Source organism: Puma concolor, chromosome A2 (genome assembly GCF_028749965.1).
Source record: "Puma concolor isolate L17-30 chromosome A2, mPumCon1.1.hap2, whole genome shotgun sequence".
In the NCBI taxonomy this organism is placed as follows: Eukaryota; Metazoa; Chordata; class Mammalia; order Carnivora; family Felidae; genus Puma; species Puma concolor.
The window spans coordinates 150,878,361-150,895,943 of record NC_141668.1 but is presented as its reverse complement, the minus strand read 5'-3'; the positions used below and the strand labels follow the sequence as shown (position 1 = coordinate 150,895,943).

At 56.4% G+C, this 17,583-nt stretch overlaps 1 protein-coding gene across 1 annotated transcript; it reads left to right on the top strand.

Moving 5' to 3' along the window:
- Positions 1-287: 287 nt before the first annotated feature.
- LOC147583592 (uncharacterized) lies at positions 288-13,322 on the top strand. The gene is made up of 7 exons (XM_086682531.1): positions 288-342; positions 432-488; positions 3,689-3,750; positions 3,807-4,501; positions 11,195-11,338; positions 11,981-12,191; positions 12,499-13,322. The coding sequence occupies exons 1-7, from the start codon at positions 288-290 to the stop codon at positions 12,718-12,720; spliced, it is 1,446 nt and encodes a 481-aa protein (XP_086538657.1). The 3' UTR covers positions 12,721-13,322.
- The last annotated feature ends 4,261 nt before the right edge of the window (positions 13,323-17,583 follow it).

Genomic DNA, 17,583 nt, shown 5'->3' with positions numbered 1-17,583 from the left:
TGTGCCTTGCTGGGTGAATGCTTACTACTCACTAAGTCTGTCCTTCCCTTCTGTGTTTGGAAAACCCTTAGGCACAGACCACACCTTCTTTGGTTGATCTGCCCTTTGTTTGCCCACGGGCTACTCTCAGCCACATAGGATTCTGGACCTTGTTTTCTTGTGTCAGGCCCATTTTTCCAGGTGGAACATCCCAGTTCCTTTAGCTGCTCCTCTGGGACACAGTCCAGTTCCCAGTGCCAGCCTTGCAGTGGTGGTCTCCAGCGCTGAGATAGTGGGTCAGAGTACTGATGGGATCCAGCAGCCCACCTGCCCATTCTCCTGTTACAGTTGGCCAGGGAAGAGGTCAGTGGGGGTGGGGGTAGGGAGAGCAACAGAGGAAAGGTTCCCTTGGCTAGGCTAGCAGCTACCTCTCTTTGGGCCCCCTTGCTCAGGATCCGAGCCCTCGCTGGCCGCCCCCGCCGTGCGCCACGGCTCCAATCCCTATATGAGTGAGCAGTAGAATCACATAGGAATAAAAAGCCATAGAGAACAGCGAGGCCTGGGGCTGCTCCTGCTGGCCCCCTCGTCCACCCCAGCTATCCCTTTCTCTCTGAGGGTGTGAGGAGCTCTGGGCCAAGGCTGGCATGCTCTCCCCCTGGGAAGAGCCTCCCTTACCCACTTGGGCTCTGGACAGCCCAGCTTGCAGACTGTTCATGACCTGGGGACAAGGTGAAGTCAACAATGTGAGCCAGGCTCTGGAAGCCAGGGAGGCTTAGGGAAGAGGGGAGTTTGCACCCCTCTGTGATGCAGGGAACCGTTTCCTTTCTTTCTGTATTGGCATGGAGTTCCCACTGACTGGGGGGGAGGGGGGGATGTCATAGTCTAGGGAATGTTGCCCCCACGTGGCAATGCCTGTGCCTTGTTGCTCCTCTGGTAACCTCTAGATATGCCCTGTCTGTGTCAATCCTTGCCTATGCGGACATGACTGTTGGTGCTGGGTGTCAAGTTCCAGGCAAGAGCAGGATAGGAGGGCAGGGCCTTTTCTGCCTTGTCTATGGCGTGTGTGTGTGTGTGTGTGTGTGTGTGTGTGTGTGTGTGTTGGCATGTGAGCACACAGATGTGGGTGGCCGGGGATAGGGATGTGCTGCTTTGTACACTAGGTCTCTTGCATGCCTGCTGAGGGGTCTGGGTGTGGGTGGGGTCTCACCGGAGGTCTCTCCTGTGCTGCTTTGGCCCTTGCCCTACACCTATGTTTGTGGGGGCTGGGAGGCCAGGGGCTGGATTGGGCCTGGCCCATTAGATTTGCTCATTTGGTATCCCCAAGATGAGAAAAGATCTACTTGGCCTCAATCTAGATGCAAATACGAGATAAACGCTGTATGGTGACTGTTCAATAGGACTTAACTATTTGCTCCATAAATTTCAGTTATGGGTCATAATTGCTCCCATCCTGTGGTTCTTTGCTTCTGTCTGTCCTGGCTCAGGTTCCTCTTGCCCTTGTGCCCACCTCATTTCCATTCCCAGCTGGAGGCACTTGCTATGTAGGGTGCCCCCCTCCCCCACTGCTGCCACCTTTATAGGCCCTTTCATTCCCTGTACTTGGCATGAACTGAAAACAGCTGGGCAGTGCACCTGGACAGCCCTTAGGTATCAGCTAACCCAAATCCCTTTGTTTTATAGCTGGAGAAACAGGAGAGGGAAGGTGGCTTGTCTGGGGCTGCACAGCAAGTCTGCCACAGAACCAGAAGGAAAGCCTGGTCAGGACCTGCTTGCCCACTCACAGGGGCTCAGAGACCCTGGGACCCAGATAGAGCTCAGCCAGAGTCAGGGATCCACTCTTGCTTCCCTGCTGCTTCTCAAGGGCTTGCAGATGGTGACATGACTACCCTTGGGAACCATAAAACAGATTCGTCAGTCCCTTCCTGGTGCAGATTCCACATTCTACTGTGGGTACAATTTGGTAGAAAACCACGTGCAGTTGGGTGATGGCCTTCTACACAGGTGTGCGTGTGCATTCATATGCATATCCATATGGGTGTGTGTGGGGGGACACGTGTGGGCACGTGTGTGTCCAGCTTAACCCACAGCCAGTTCCTGAACAGGCCTCTGAGTCATGCTCTGCTCCACCCTAGGGTGAGGACACAGTTTGGTGTGGTTACCTACTGGAGATCTGGTCAAGCAAGGAGGCCATAAAGGCTGGCAGAGGCCAATTGGCAAAGGGCGTTGTGTGCCTGGCTGGCTGAAAGGTTGGACTTCACATTGACAGTGGTGGCAAGCCTCATGGTGATTTTGGCAAGGAGCGATGCTGGGAGGCTGTTTCATGACAGATGCTGAGGCCTTCCTTACTGCAGGGGTGGGGGATGCCTGGGGATGTGCAGGGAGGTGGAGGAGGTGCCACAAGTGAGGGAGAGGTGCATCCTCTCAGTAAGGCCTTGGTGCTCACTGACTGAGGCCCTCTGGCACTGGGCTGGCACTCACAGGGGCTGGTATTTGAGTTTTAAATGGCTTCTGGGGTGCACAGTGTCCTGAGAGGTCACAGAACCAATGTATGGTGGCGGGGGGTGGGGCGGTCAGCTGAGGCTAGAGTAAGCTGACCCAGCCTGGGAGAGAGCCCCCTCGTGTCTCAGAAAAAAAATGGAGAGGGCAGTCTGATCCCTCTGGATCTGGAGCACGTGTGAGGGACATGATGAGGCCCAGATTGCAGTGGGGGAGACCTGGCTTCACTGCGGGCTAGGAGTCCCTAGCTGAGTGAGAGAATTTGGGGTGTGCTAGGGGAGAGCAGGGGGTGTGTAGGGGTGGGGGGATACTGACAGACCACTCAGGGTAAAGCCAATGGCTTAGGCAGGCCACTGCATGAGAGTGGGGTCACAGAGCTGTGGTGAGCTGAGTCCAGGCCAGGAAGAGTGGCCTTTCTTCCTGAAACAGGGATGACTGCTCTCTGGGTAATCACTGGGACCAGTCATGGGGCTTTGTTCTCCTACTTCCCCTGGCTTGGGTTGCCCTTGAGACTGTAGAGGCTGGATGGGTTGGGCTATGGAGGACCACCTGGGCCCTTGATACTTGATGGCCATAGTTCTGATTCCACCTCTCTGTACATGTTGGTCCATCTGGGGTTGTTGCCTGCTCAGATGAGGAGGCTCTGGCTAGGGAAGAGGGCAAGGGAGAGTTAGCTCCTGGAAACAAGTACTCCATCTGACCAGTCCTAGGGGGACAAATACCACTGGCAGCTCTGCCTTATGGGTCACTACCCCCCCACAATCTTGTCCACTGCTGACTCCTTGAGGGTTCAGGCAGCTGTAGGACCTGGCTCTGCCCTGGCCAAATAGCCAGAGGCTGGACCCCCAGGATGCATCCCACTGCGAAGATCCACCCCCTGGCTCCTGCATACTCCCAGCCTTTCCTGTCTCTCCTCTGGCAGCCAGCAGAGCCACCCTGCTGGCCTCTCTGGAGAAGTGTGAGCAACACACTCTGTCCCCGTGTAGCTCTGCCTTTCCATCCCTAGCTCCAGCTGAGAAGGGGGCGGGGCCCCGGCAGTGGCTTCTGCCCCCTCCATCCACTCCGACCCACCTGCCCAGCTTCAGGGTCTCTGGATCTCCTGGTAGCCCTGGGTCATCTCCAGTAATTGCACTTGTAGTCTCATGAAAGAGCCAGGGCTCTGTCTCCACCTATTCTCTTCCTCCCCCTGCCCCCCACTTTCCTCCCTGTCCAGTTCAGGAAGCTGACCGCAGGAACATCTCTGGGCTCTGGCCTGAATCCCTACTGCTCGCTACCGTGGGTGAAGCCATCCTGGGGTTCCTATTTTGAGGGAGTTGGTCAGAGACCCCTAGCAGAGGGAGAAGTGCCCCTCCCCGCATGTACCTCTGTGGGTCTGGTGGTCAGGAGCATGGGGTGAAAACAGCCAGACTGTGGCAGGGGGCAGATCTCTCCTTCTCTGCCCACACCCCCCACCTGGGCAGTGGGAGCAGCCCAGCACATCCCTGACCAGCAACCAAAACCCCAGCAGGGACAGACACTTCAAGGGTCACAGCCCTGTGGGCAACCTCACAGCCACAGCCCTGCCAGAGGCAGGGTTCAGAGCCCTGGACTCCAGGACTGGGCATACACTCGAACCTTCAGGAGTGGCTACTCCAGGCAGACCAGCCCCCGCCCATCCAATCAGGCCCCCCCTGCGGGTCCCCCTCAGCCCAAGGCCACCGGCAGAAGCCAGGCACCAGGTCAGGGAAAGAGCCTGCCAGCTCCCGAGCAGCTTTGCCCCTGGCAGCCAACTGGCTGCCCCTCTGCCCTCGGGTCCTGCTGACCACCAGGGCATCAGGCACTCCAACTGCTGTGCCCGCTGCCCCTGGCCGGGAGGCGCCGCACCGGACTGCCGGCGTCCCCACCTGCCCGCCCCCCAAAGCTCTGGCTGCCGCGCCCGGCGTCCCGGCTCCCCGCTCACCTCGGTGGCGGTGGCGCTGTCTCCGCACCAGAGGCACTGCAGTGTGGGAACTGTCCCGAGGAGCCAGTTCTCCGCTGAAACAAAGAGGTGGGGGAGAGAGAGGGGGGCAGCGGGAGAGGGAGAGGGTGAGTGAGCGGGAAGGAGCGGAGGCTGGAGGGGAAGAGAGAAGGGAGAGGGTGAGGGAGGAGTCGGGAGGGAGGGGAACGCAGGGAGATCGCGCCTGACTCCCGGGACTGTAGGGCCGGCGCGGAGGGGAGAGGAAGTGGGGAGGGGACCCGAAGGGGAGAGATTGTTCGAGGGGCTGCGCAGTGAGGGGCGTGGGCCAGAGAGGGAGCCAGGTGACAGGCAGGACTGCGGGCGGCTGCGGGCTGGGGGCTGGGCCGGGTGGGGTGGGCAGGGGGCCCCACCCGTCCTCTGCCTGCTCTGGCACTTGGGTGGGCAAAGGCCACGAAGAGGAATGGGAGGGAGAGGTGGGCCGACAGGCGAGGGCTAAGGGGCTGGGCTGGTGGGTGGGCTGGCTGGGAGGACGGGGCCTGGGGACAAAGGCGGGAGAAGAACAAAGGTGTCCTAGTGGAGGAATCAGCCCCTGCTGACCTCTGGGTGCCGCAGTCCTGAGCGTCCTGGACAGAGTCTCCTGAATGGAGGGCAGGTCCACTCTGGGGCGGTCCAGGCTCTGAAGTGGCAGCCTGAGGTCAAGGGAAGAGGGGATGGGCTATGAGAGTGGGCAGGGCCCCTTCCTTCTGAGAGAGTTCGGAACACAGCGGCTGCAGGAACTGACCACATATCAGGATGACTGCGTTGCTGTCTCTTTGCGGGAGGGGATGGTTGATGGGGTCTGAAGCTTGGCCCGAGAGCCGGGTGGGGCAAGTCCCCTTTTAGGGAAAAGCATTTGGGATTTGGGGATGCAGGGGAGGTGGAGGGGTGGTGGGCACCGTGGGGGAAGGGGAGGGATGGGGATGAAGGGTGTGGGGAGCTGGGGACATTTCGGGGATGAGGCCAGGCAGGTCCAGAGCTCTGCCCCTCAACAGGCCCATCAGCAGCAAAGGCCTCCCTCTGCACACCCCACAGTTCTGCCAGGGACGGGAGAGGATAATGAGCCACTTCCCTTCTAAGCACTGCTGTGACAGGCAAGGGCACCAGGGAGGCTAGTATGGGCTGCTCAGGCACAAGTCTGTGATAGTGCTGCAGCGGGGCAGGGAAGGCCGGCTGGCCTTAACCAGAGCTGTCCCATCCCTCTCTGGTCCTGGGTACGGTGCCCTGGGCTGGCCCAGTCTCCTTTCATGCCCAGAGGCACAGAATACCCTCCTAAGCCTTCTGACCAAAAGAAGTTCCTCTTCTTGTCCCACTGGAGACTCCTTATAGAAATTCCAGAGCACTTTCATTCTCTGGAGAGCAGGAGAAGGGGAGGGAGCCGTGGGCTGGCCTGATGCTATGACTGAAAGAGAGGAAGACACTCAGCCCCCCCCCCCCATCCCACCCTGCACAGAAAGGGTGAGAGCTACATGCCTCTTAGTCTCTGCATAGCCCTACTCCCTACCACCGCCTCAGGGAAGCCCACCTAGCCCCACCAAGCAGGGCCGCATCAACCCAGCTGCCACTGGTCTAGCTACACCTTCCAGTAGCCTGGAATCTAGAGAAAGGAAAGAATCTTCCTCCCCCCTTTTCCTCTCTCCCTCCTTTCCTTCCATCCTTTGTTCCCTCCTTCCACTTTTTATTTAGAAATAATTTCAAACTTACAGAAAAGTTGTCAAAATAACAATAGTCTAAGACGCATATACACTTTTTGGCCATATGCAACTATTGTTAATATTTTGCTTCACTTGCTTTCTGTATGTATTTGCCCTCTCTCTCTCTCTCTCTCTCTCTCTCTCTCTGTGTGTGTGTGTGTGTGTGTGTGTGTGTGTGTGTGTATGTGTGTAAGAAAGAGAGAGAAAGAGATCATAATTTTTTTCTTGACCATTTGAGAGTAAAGTTACAGGCATGATGGCTGAAAGGATGGTTTCCTATCTATTTCTGGCTCCTGGAGCCAGTCTGAGGAAGCCCAGGCCACATTGTGTGGAATGAATGAAGGTCTGGAACAGGCAAGGAATGAGCGGACATCACCTACTAGGAGCTCGAGGCCTGGAGAACTGGAGGCCCTTGGCCAAGGCCACCTGAGAGTCTGGCTGGTCCAGGGCTAGGCACCACTCATTTTCTGCTCCTTTGGCCTGAGAAGCAGGGAGCCATTGCCCACCAGAGCAAGCCTGTGGTGTCTGCTGGGTGTGGAGCTGCAGCATATGTCTGTGGAGCTGGCAGGAGGCGGGTGGGGTAAAGCTGGGAGAGCAGGGATGCCCACGCTGTGGCAGCTGGGCACACTCAGGAGATGGGCTTGAGAAGCCTCAGCTGCTGGAGGCCCTAGCCCCAGGCCCAGTGCCACGGCTTTGAATTCTTGCCTTTGGACCCTCTCCATGGCCCCATGAGGGACAGGGCAGGGATAGGGGCCCCCACTTGATAGCTGATCCATGCTAATTGGCTTAGATAGGGCAGAATGGGGGCCCTGGTCATGCGATGGTCTCTGACACAGGGCTGGCATTCCTTCTGTCCCCCAGTGCCCTCACATGGGTTGGAGTTCCATGTGGAGCTGTCCTTCAGATGACTTCTCTCTTATCCCTCCTAACGCCCATCTGAAGGTTACGGTTAAGTGTGGCATTTAAAAATCACATGGTGGGGCGCCTGGGTGGCGCAGTTGGTTAAGCGTCCGACTTCAGCCAGGTCACGATCTCGCGGTCCGTGGGTTTGAGCCCCACGTCAGGCTCTGGGCTGATGGCTCAGAGCCTGGAGCCTGTTTCCGATTCTGTGTCTTCCTCTCTCTCTGCCCCTCCCCCGTTCATGCTCTGTCTCTCTCTGTCCCAAAAATAAATAAACGTTGAAAAAAAAATTAAAAAAAAAATAAAAATAAAAATCACATGGTGAGGGGCGCCTGGGTGGCTCAGTCAGTTAAGCATCTGACAGTTGATTTCAGCTCAGGTCATGATCTTAAGGTTTGGTTCATGAGTTCGAGCCCTGCGTCGGGTTCTATACTCATGGAGCCCGCTTGGGATTGGCTCTCTCCCTCCTTCTCTGCCCCTCCTCCACTTGTTCTCTTGTTCTTTCTCTCTTTCTCTCTCTCTCAAAATAAATAAGTAAACTTAAAAAAAAAATCACATGGTGAGGGACACCTGGCTGGCTCAGTTGGTGGAGCATGTGACTCTTGATCTTGGGGTCATGAGTTCAAGCCTCATGTAGAGCTTACTTAAAAAAAAAAAAACACAACAACTAAAACCTCTTGTATCAAGTACAATAAAATGAAATGAAATGAATGTCATAATAATAAACTTATAAATTTGGGGGGGGGGAATCACATGGTGAAAGATGATCTGAGCTCTGAAGCCCTGATTTCCTCTCCCTTATAGGTGAATTCCTCTTCCTCCATGAAGCCCTCAAGACTTCCTTAGATCTTCCCACATCACACGACTTTTGGGGAATGCCAGCCCTGTTTGTTCCTTTACTGGTTCACACTGGTGCTGTATCAGGGCCTAGGGCTTTGCTCTGTCATCAGCCTCTCTCCTTCCTGCTGCCCCAGGCCAGGCATATAACTGATGCCCCATAGATGGATGGCAGTGGCATGGTTAGTCCTGCCAGGATATTGATTCTCTCTGATGGCCCTGTGCCCACCGTCTGAGAGTCCACAGGCTCTGGGCTGGCTGAGGTGGTGGTGGGGTTGGGCAAGGGGATCTACCCGAGAGAGGGAAAAGGCTTGTTTAAGGCTAAGCCTGTTAGGGCAACAGCAGGCCTCCGGCTTGGGTCTCCGACCACCTATTTAGCACCTTGTGCTTCTTCCCCTGGAGCATGGGCAAGCCTGTCCGGGGTGGAGGCTAAGGGTGCTCCCCAAACCCTTGGGTGATTGCAGGACCTGTAGAACCAAGGGAAGAAATGCATCCCCTACCTCTGTTACCCCCAGCCCACCCATGTGAAAGCCCAGGGTATACCGGCCTCCTCTCCCCCTGCCCATCCCCCAAAGAGATTTCTGCCAATTAGCACATACACTATTTACTTAATTAGGGTAATGACATAATTAGTGTAAGTTGGGCTCCATCACATGGCTTCAACATGCAATTAGGAGCCGTCAGCGGGAGGCGACATTGTGGAAAAACTCATTCAATTTTGGTTCCAGCATGGAGGCCGGAGCAGCTGCCTCTGCTTGGGAGGCAGGCAGGCAGCAGCCACTGTGTGTGTGGGGTGACTGTAGGCAGCCACAGACAGCATAGGACAGGAGAGTCAGTGGGGGTGGGGGGCAGAATGGCAGTTGCCAGGGCTGAGGGTGTCCCTGGCCAACCCTGCCTCTCCCATCGCTTACAGATGCCGTCACCCCCAGGACCCCAGGGCAGGGCAGGGGCTCTGGCTTGGCTGGGGTGACTGAGACTGGGAGCCTGAGCACTCCAGGCCCCTCTGCCCCTAAGATGCCACCCTTAGCAGGATGTGTCTTCTCTCTTCAGGGCTTTGCTGCTCACAGGAGCCACCGTCTCATATCCACTGGCCTGGTGGCTGCTCATGGTGGCCCAATGAGGCCACAGACTGGAAGAACTGGAATGACTACTATTATCCTCATTGGACTAGTAGGGAAACTGAGGCTCAGAGCAAGCGAGGTGGTAGAGCCAATCATGGCAGCGCTGACCCTAAGAGGCAGCCCAGCATGGCTGGAGACTTCTCAAGCCCAGGCAGATCACCCTCAGCCTCAGGGAGGTCTCCTGCTCCATAGGCTCCTTTTTCTGAGAGGGGGCAGAGAATCATAGGGGTCCCCAGACTGCTGCTCCCTCAGCTTCCCCTCCCTTGCACAAGGCTGGGAGGCAGGGAGACCATCCATGGCTTTCCCTTCCCCTTAGTGAGCCTCCCAGCTTTCCTGGGCAGTGGGAGCAGGCAAGTGAGGGAAGATGGGAGGCAGTGCCACCATTTGTGCCAGTAGGGAAACTGAGGCTCTGGGGCCACCAAGAGGAACCTAAATCAGGCCTCAGCAATCCTACTCCCTGCCTGGCTCAGTCACCTGGGCTATCCTCTCCCCCAGGTATCAGTTTCCCTGTGTGAAAGGAGAGAGTCTATGACCCATGGTCTCACACATCCTGGGACTGTCCAGAACCCCCCCCCCCCCAGGAAGGTGGAGCCCACCTTGACATCTGTTTAACCTCCTTCTAAATTATGTCATCATAGCTGTCCCTCCCCTTTATGTCCCACCTGGGCCCTGCCTAGTGGTCGGGGCCCCTGGGGAGACAGCTCTGACTGGCAATTCTGCCTGTTCCAGGCTGGGCTTCCTGCCCTTCTGAACTGGGGAATCCCCTGGGCTCTGGGGGCCATCTTAGACTCTCCCAATCAGTGGTGCCCCATCTTATAGGTGATACCCCCAGATGGCTGGATTCTGCTCTTATCTGACCTCCTCCCTAGGTCTACAGCAGTGTGGTCAGAGTGGGGCTGACTTGTTTGCTAATTGCTGACTATGGACCAAACACCTTGGGCCTGGCTACTGGGACAGAGATGGGAAGGGATGGGCAGACAGAAGTGAGGGTAACTACCTCCAGGGGATTATGACCTCAGAGTTCAGACAGACTCAGGCCTAAGGAGTGTCCTCCAAAGGGTAGGCAAAGATAAGTGCCAGGAAGAGCCAAGACTAAGGGCCACACTGAGTAGAGATCTGACCCTCTCCTTCTGGTCAGGAAGAGCAGCACCTGCCAGGCCTGGGGGAGCCAAGGCTTTCAGTCCACAGAAGATGTACTTCGGGTACCAGTGTGAGTAGAGGCTGGGAGGCCAGAGTAGGTGAGGGGATGCCATCCTCAGGCATGAGGTATTCGGGTAGGCTCTGGGGAGCTGGAGGAAGGGGCTGGGGACTCTGGCTGTTTGTGGGAGGGTCAAGGAATTCTCTTAACATCCATTCAACAAAAAGTCCCCTTCACGTGTTAGGCATATGGTGTTCTAGGCTGGGAATTCAGTAGGGACCAAGACAGATGCAATCCCTGCCCTCTGGAGCCTATACTTCAGTTGTGAGAGACAGGAACAGTATCATGCAAGTGTGATGCAGAAGATCCTACTGCTCAGAGTGTGGTGCTAGGGCTGGGGGACACATTAGGCTATAGGGCCAGGGAAGGCTACGGTGACATTTAAGCCAAGATCTTAGGGATCCAGAGATTTGGGGAAGAGCATTCTAGGCAGACGAGCAGCAAGTGCAAAGTCCCTGAGGCATTGAAGAACAATTCACATAACTGGGGCAAGGAAAAGAGAAGAAAGGAGGTGGATGAGATCAAGGAGGCAAGCAGGCCCCTACAGCTCAGGCTGAGGCCCATGGACTTATTCTGTGCGTGATGGGAAGTCGTTAAAGGGTTTAAACTGGGAACTGATTTTTAAAAATCACCGTGGCAGCAGTGTGAAGGCTGGAAGACCAGGGCACGGCTGTCCAGATGGTAGAGGATGATGGCCGGGACTGGGGTGCTTGCTGGGAGGGGGCAGGAAGATGGCACCTGGGATGTGGTTTGGAAGCAGGGCCAACAGGACTCCTGATGGTTGGCTGTGAGGTGCCAAGGTTGTCAGGGCAGCTCTTCGGTTCCTGGCTTGAGCACATGATCCAATGGCGTGGCCATTTTCCAAAGAGGGGAATAGTGGGAAGAACTGGTTAGTGAGAGGTAGATCGAATGCTGGATAGGGCTGGAGGCACCAAGGAGATAGTTGTCAGGTTTAAGTCTGGAGTTCCAGAGACAAAGGGAGCTGACTCATCTTTAGCAGAGACACAAGAACCAAGGTTCCCATCCAGCCCCAGGAGCCCAGAGATTCAAATGAGCCAACCGTCTGGAAGCCCCCAGAAGGACCAAAGCAGGGGCCAGCTGGGAAGGACCCTGCTTTCAATGCCTCCTTCATATCTGCCGGGTGAGCCAAGACCACCTCAGCTCACCCCAAGGCTGCAGAAGTAAGCCGATTCCACAAAGTTGGCTTTTCTGAGCCAAGGTCCAAATGGGCTGGATGGTGTTGCCTTGGAAACCCTGGAGGCCAGCTGTCCAGGTGATCCTCTGCCCTCCCCTACCAGGCCTGGTGTGGGAGGGTCTAGAGCCCACCCTTACAGGACCCCACCATGGCTTAAAATGCTCCTTCAGAGTGTCTGGGACTACTCCCCTCTATCACCACGAGTTAGCTGTGTGTCCTCAAGTAAGCCACTGACGTCTCTGGGCATCGGCCTCCCCACTGGAGGCAGTTGGAGGAGTAATTCCCTTCAGCCTCAGCTGAGGCAGGACAGCCAGAATGATGGGGCTGGGGGAGGGGCACTGTCCCTACACATGTGGCCCATGGCCCCTGCCTCACTCCCCTGTCCAGACTCTCAGTTCCTTGGGGCCCACTCATGGCAGACGGGCATCACTCCTGGGTATCCCTTCTGCAGGGAGAGGAGGTGGCTGCTACCACCAAAGCCATCCTCCAGGTCCCTCGCTCCTCCATGCCAAGCACATTAGGGGATAATTAAGTAAAAATAGGCCTTCCGACCAGTGTAGCTCATTAAGGCCTAATTAAGTTAATTAGTTCCAGGTGTGGATGGCGAGGCTCAAGTGAGGCGACGGCTGTTTGCTGTAATTGCATTTTCGCTGCAGCAGCGGTGGCGGCGGTGGTAACTGTGGTGGCAAAGGCGGTGGCTTCCTCTGAGGCCTGGAAGCCTGCCAGGGAGGTCGGGGAGGGGTCTGGAGCCAAGCAGGCCTGGACCACCCACAGAGAGCTGTATAGCCAGAGGTTCCAGGTCAGCAGGGCCCAGGGAAACCTGCACTCTCTGCAGGGATGGTGCGAGGCTGGGGGAGCCAGGGGAGGGGGGAGTACAAGGCCACCAACAGGCATCCTCCCCCCTGGCTGAGAGTGGCGGGTGCAGGTGCATCGTGGCTTGTCCTTTGGATTCCCTCACACCCATGGTGGTCCCCAGGAAGACTGGCAAATGGCTTTGCTAAAGGGGAATGTGTGACTCCGAGGCGGTGGTGAGACCTATAGGAATCCACCTAAATCACCCCCTCCATTTGGCTCGAGTCTCTAACTCCTGTTCCTTTCTGCTGCAGGTGCATGGCTCTGAGACCCTCTCTTTGTGGTTCAAGGCAGGAGTGGGGCCACACAAGTCTGGGGTCTCTGCAGGGGACCTGCTGGCCTCATCAGTCTCCTGCCCCAGACGTCTCCCCAAACCCACTTCCTGCCGCAGCTTCAGGACTCACCTGTGTAGGACAGCCCTCCCAGCCTTGGTTGATGAGGCAGCATGGGGCAAGCTGAGGGCAAATACAGGCTGACAGCACGCTGCCCCCCACCCTGGCCCCCTCCACCGGGGGGAATATGTGTGATATTCCTCGGACACTCCTGGCTACCCAAGAACAAAGGAAAGGGGTTTAGGTGTTTGCCATGGTGATGTGGGAAACTAAGGCAAATGAAAAATCAAATTCCCTTATGCCTACAGCCCATTGACAGGTCCCTGAAACCAGCAGAGTGACCTCCCTCTAGGAGCTCAGCTGCCTCAAGGATGACACTTTGCTGGGGGCAAAAGAGAATCTTAGCTTAACATTATCCCAACCTCGAGGATCCTGTAAGTCTACTGTATCTCAACTGCCCCAAGATATATGCTGGCAATCATACTCCAAGCTTATGGCCCCCAGTATACATCTGAAGGGTCTCATGACTGAGGTTTTATTAAACGGTAATAAATGGTGTTTCCCTAGCAACAGCTAGCCCCTCAAAGTCCCAGAAACCTTGCTTCCAAAATTCCTTGGAGACTTACTCTATCCCTGACTGACCCCCTCCCAACCTGAGGGTATAATGATGAGTTACCCATCATGACCCCAGTGCAGCTCTCCCTGTCCTGTCCCCATGCTTTAATAAAATTACCTTTTTGCACCAAGGGTGTTTTCAAGAATTCCAAACCCCATGAATCCCCGATCACCCCAAAACTTCATCATTGGTCACATCCCCTTCACTCATCCGTTTGTTGCTCACTAGGTATCTCCTCTGTGCCAGCCAGCAGAGCCAGGGCTAGAGACACAAGGCTGGGTGGGCTAGATTGGACCCTGACCCACGGCACCTTTGGTCTCTCTGAGGAGGCAGACATACTAATCGCCCTGGCCACATGGTTTTGTGACGGCTAGTGGAGCACAGGTGTGCTTACTCCCAACCCAGGAGGAAAGATGTCTGAGCTGCAATGAATATGATCCAGGAGAGGCGGGGGTCAGGTACCTGGGGTGTGCCAGAAGCTAAAAGGGCCTCCTTTTGGTGGGAGGGAGTGTAGAGAGTGAGGGGCCAGATCTGGGGGGGCCATGGAAGGGTCTGAGCAGGGCTCCGGGGTAGGAAAGGAACTGGTAACTCTTAGCTGGTGGCTGGGAGGCCAGGGAGGAGTGGCTGGACTTGAGGGATGTTTGGGGATGGAAAGGGTTGGTCGTGGTGCACTGGTTGGCTGTAGGGGTGGGGAAAGAAGAGCCCGGACCCCCTGAGGAGGGGCTTTGGGAGTGGGCTTGGGTTCTGAGACCCCACAGGGTTGGGACTAGGGTGAGGCAAGTGAAGTGCCTAGGATGCAAAATTGGGGGTATTCACTCCCGGCCTTGTGTCCCCATCTGTGCCCCGTCCCTCTGAAATTTCTCACTAAGAATGTGGAAGCCACCTCTAGGGAGGAGCAAGGAGGATAATTCTGGACAGGGTGTCTCCTTCTGTCCTTAATTTTTTTTTTTTAAAGTATATAAACATTTTTTTAAATGTTTATTTATTTTTGAGAGGGGGAGAGGCAGAGAGAGAGAGGGACAGAAGATAAGAAGCAGGTCCTGTGCTGACAGCAGACAGCCTGATGTGGGGCTGGAAACCATGAACCGCAAGAGAGAGATCATGACCTGAGCCTAAGTCGAAGCTTAACCAATTGAGCCACCCAGGCGCCCCTCCCCCCTTTAATCCCTACTTGGGAGATGCTGCCTTCTCTGCACCCTCCAGGGCTGGGGTGGGGCTGGGATTGACCCCTTAGGATATTATATCCTCTGGACAGCTACTCCATTTCCATTCTGATGCAGGATGACAAGTGCCCCATCCGGCTTCCTCCTGCATGCCACTTATGACAGGGAGCTCCCTGCCACCTGGGCACCCAGTCCCCTGGCTCCAGCCATTATAAAAAATGTTTCACCCTGAGCCCCCAAACCTGGAGATTTGCGGTGTCTTCTACCCAGTAGTGGCCTCAGCTTTGCCTCTGACTCTTTCCCACCCCTCTGGTGGGTCTGCTGATCCCCTTTCCCAAGACAGCTTAACATCTCTGGGCTTCAGTATCCCTGTAAAAGGGGAAACAATACTAGTCAGCACCTTCTAGGGCTGGTGTGAGGATTCATGGCCTGATGTGCATAAACCTCACGACACACACCAATTCCTCAATAATGGGTCACTAACTGATAACAACCGTGAATAACTACATGGGTGGACACTGTCCTCCTCCTGGTGTGGGCTGCCCAGTGATGTAGCCTCAGCCTAGGCCCCAGAACTCACCTGTTGGCCTCAGGTTGCAGGCTCTACTGTGTCCCTCTCACATCCAACACAGACACAGGGCTAATCCCAGAGGACGATGTTCATGGGGAAGAGGGAGTAACACTTTCACGAGATGACCAAGTGGTGCTGAGTTATGGGCCTGCCCTGCTGGTGTGAATTGGTTCTCCGCTCAGTGTTCACTCCAGCTGTAGGAGCAGCCTTTGTGCCTCCTCTCCTGCCCCCTTCTCCTCAAGTCTCTCAGGGGGACGGGTGGTGGCTGAGAAGGAGGGACGCAGACCTACACTGTCTGCCAATAGGCATCTCTGGGGCACATCACTAGACCCTGTCGTGTCTTTGAGGCTGTCCTGGTGGAGGGGGTCTCTCCTCAGCCTGAGGCGCCTGCACAGCCCGGGGTCCCACAGAGGGGGCAGTCCCAGCAGAAGCTCATTCCTAATAGGCGCAGTTGTGTGGATCATCACCAGACTCCTGCCATGAGACTGCGATGTGGGGAGCCTGGGGCAGGAATCCCTGACTCCCCTGAAGAATCAGAAAAGCCAGCCCGGGACAGAAGGACAAGTGGTGCTGTAGCCTAGTCCCTAAAGCCATCCTGTGACCCTCCTTCTGTGCTGTCTCATTCCAGGAGCTGTGTCCACAGCCGGCTCCTGCCCCCAGGCTCTCTGCTTCTGCTCCAGGGTTGGTTCCCGGTTGAAAGTCAGAGCTTGTCAGACCGCAGTGATCGTGCTCACCAGCTCTTGGTGACCCAGGAGCTCTGGATTCCTGTCTGAGGGGCAAGAGCACCACTGAGGAGGAACTAAGGGTGCAAAGGTCCAGAGCAGCGAGGGTGGATGAAGGGATGCCAAGTCCTGGGTAGGCCGGGGGTGATTCTGGGGGAGCAGGGGATGTGGGGTGTGTGTGGGGCTGGCGAGGAGCGGGCTTTGTGCTGAGGGGGCCTTGTTCATTTTCACCCTGGCTTCAGGAGGGAGGGTTTGCTGAAGGTTCGTAGACCTCGCTTGTTTTTACAGACTGGGGGCTCAAAGAAAAGAAGGGATGTGCCCAAAGTCACATAGCAGGTGGGACCTGGGCCACCAGAGCCTGCTCCCACCCCTGCCAAATCCTGGTGACTAGGTTCCTCTCTATGGGGTATGTCAGAGGAGGGACTACCTAACCTCTGGGGTTCAATTTTATTTGGTTTAGGGGCCTGCCTTGGGGTCCTGCATCCCCAGGAGGTCTTGCTTATTGTGGCCTGATCTAGGCCAAGGCCCAGGTTTGCTCTGTGCCTTAGTTTCCCAAGTCATACAGGGGAGTTCACAAAGTGAGATTTGGCCTGTACTCTTTGCCTCTTCTCACAGTGCACAGGGGAGACGGGTGGTCCACAGCTCCGGGCAGAGAGGGGACAGGAGTGCCTGGGGCCCAGGTCACCTCCAGGCCTGTAGATCCAGCTCTGAGGGTGTGGTCAGCAGCCAGGAGAGGAGGCTGCAGGGGCTGGTGGCCAGAAAAGCCCAGGGTTTCTGGTATCTGGTGTTCTTTAACCTGTCCTCCAGCCCCCTCTGCCTTGGGTTCACGGCTTCACCCCAGCTGAGTGCATCCTGAGGCAAGGCTCTCCCCACCCCTGCTAATTATGGCTGGTCACAAAAGCTGGACCATGACCAGACAAAGGGATAGGGATGAAAGTGCTGGTTGTCATGGCAACCTGGAGGGTTGCTGAGACCCAGGGGAGGGGCTTGGCTGTGTGCCTGAGCCCAGGCATCTGGATGACCTCTGAGCATAAGCCAGGGTGGCCCAGGGGCTCATAGGGATTCCCCCTCCTCTTCTGGGCCTACCAGAACTGGACGTACAATGGCAACTTCACCCCCTCCATGGCAACACCTGCTCCCTGGGCCTCTCCCAGTGGCCCCATTATCCTGCACCTGCTGCCCCCCATCCCACACCTGCTCCCCAGTCCAGGCGCCCTTCCCAAGGTCCCCTCTGCCCATCCCCAGGCCCAGCTGCCTGCTCTGAGGGCCAGCCAAGAGGGGCTGTGGAATCAGGAAGGGTCCCAGGGAGGGCCCTGGGCAAGGGCAGAGGGTCCAGCTGCCAAGCCAGCTCTGCCTGATCAGCAGTGCACGTGCTCATGACAAGACCTCCTTCGGGGCCTCAGTCTTCTCACCCGTAAAATGGGAACAGCCATTCCTGCCCTCAGGGCCTACCGAGAGTAAGTTTATTTCTGCTTGGAAGGAGATCTGAGACCAGGATGTCACCAGAGCTGGGTCAGGGTAGACAGTGAGGTTGGAAAGAGAAGAGAGAAGGGGTCGTCTTGGGTCATATTCTCAGGGCCATCTCTGTTAGACCACTTGGAGACCTGAATGTCTTCCTGTCACAGCTTGGAAGGTCACAGCTTGGAGCCGGAGAGGACATTTTCCAGGGGACCCTCAGGGTAGAGGGGATCTGGGCAGGAACCCCATCAGTACCAGGTTCTTGAGTGGCCTGTCAGGAGTACTAAGGGACACCCCTCCGCATCAGGGAGAGTGCATACTCCCAGAGAATGGCCTGAGGGGTCTCTGGTGATCCAGTAGTTCAATTCAGGTCAGGAAACTGAAATCCTAGGAGCTGTAGTTTCTGGCTGTCTGGTATCCCACCACCAGAGAGTGGAATGGAGGGACAAGAGAGCAGGAGGCGTGGCTTGCCAATGC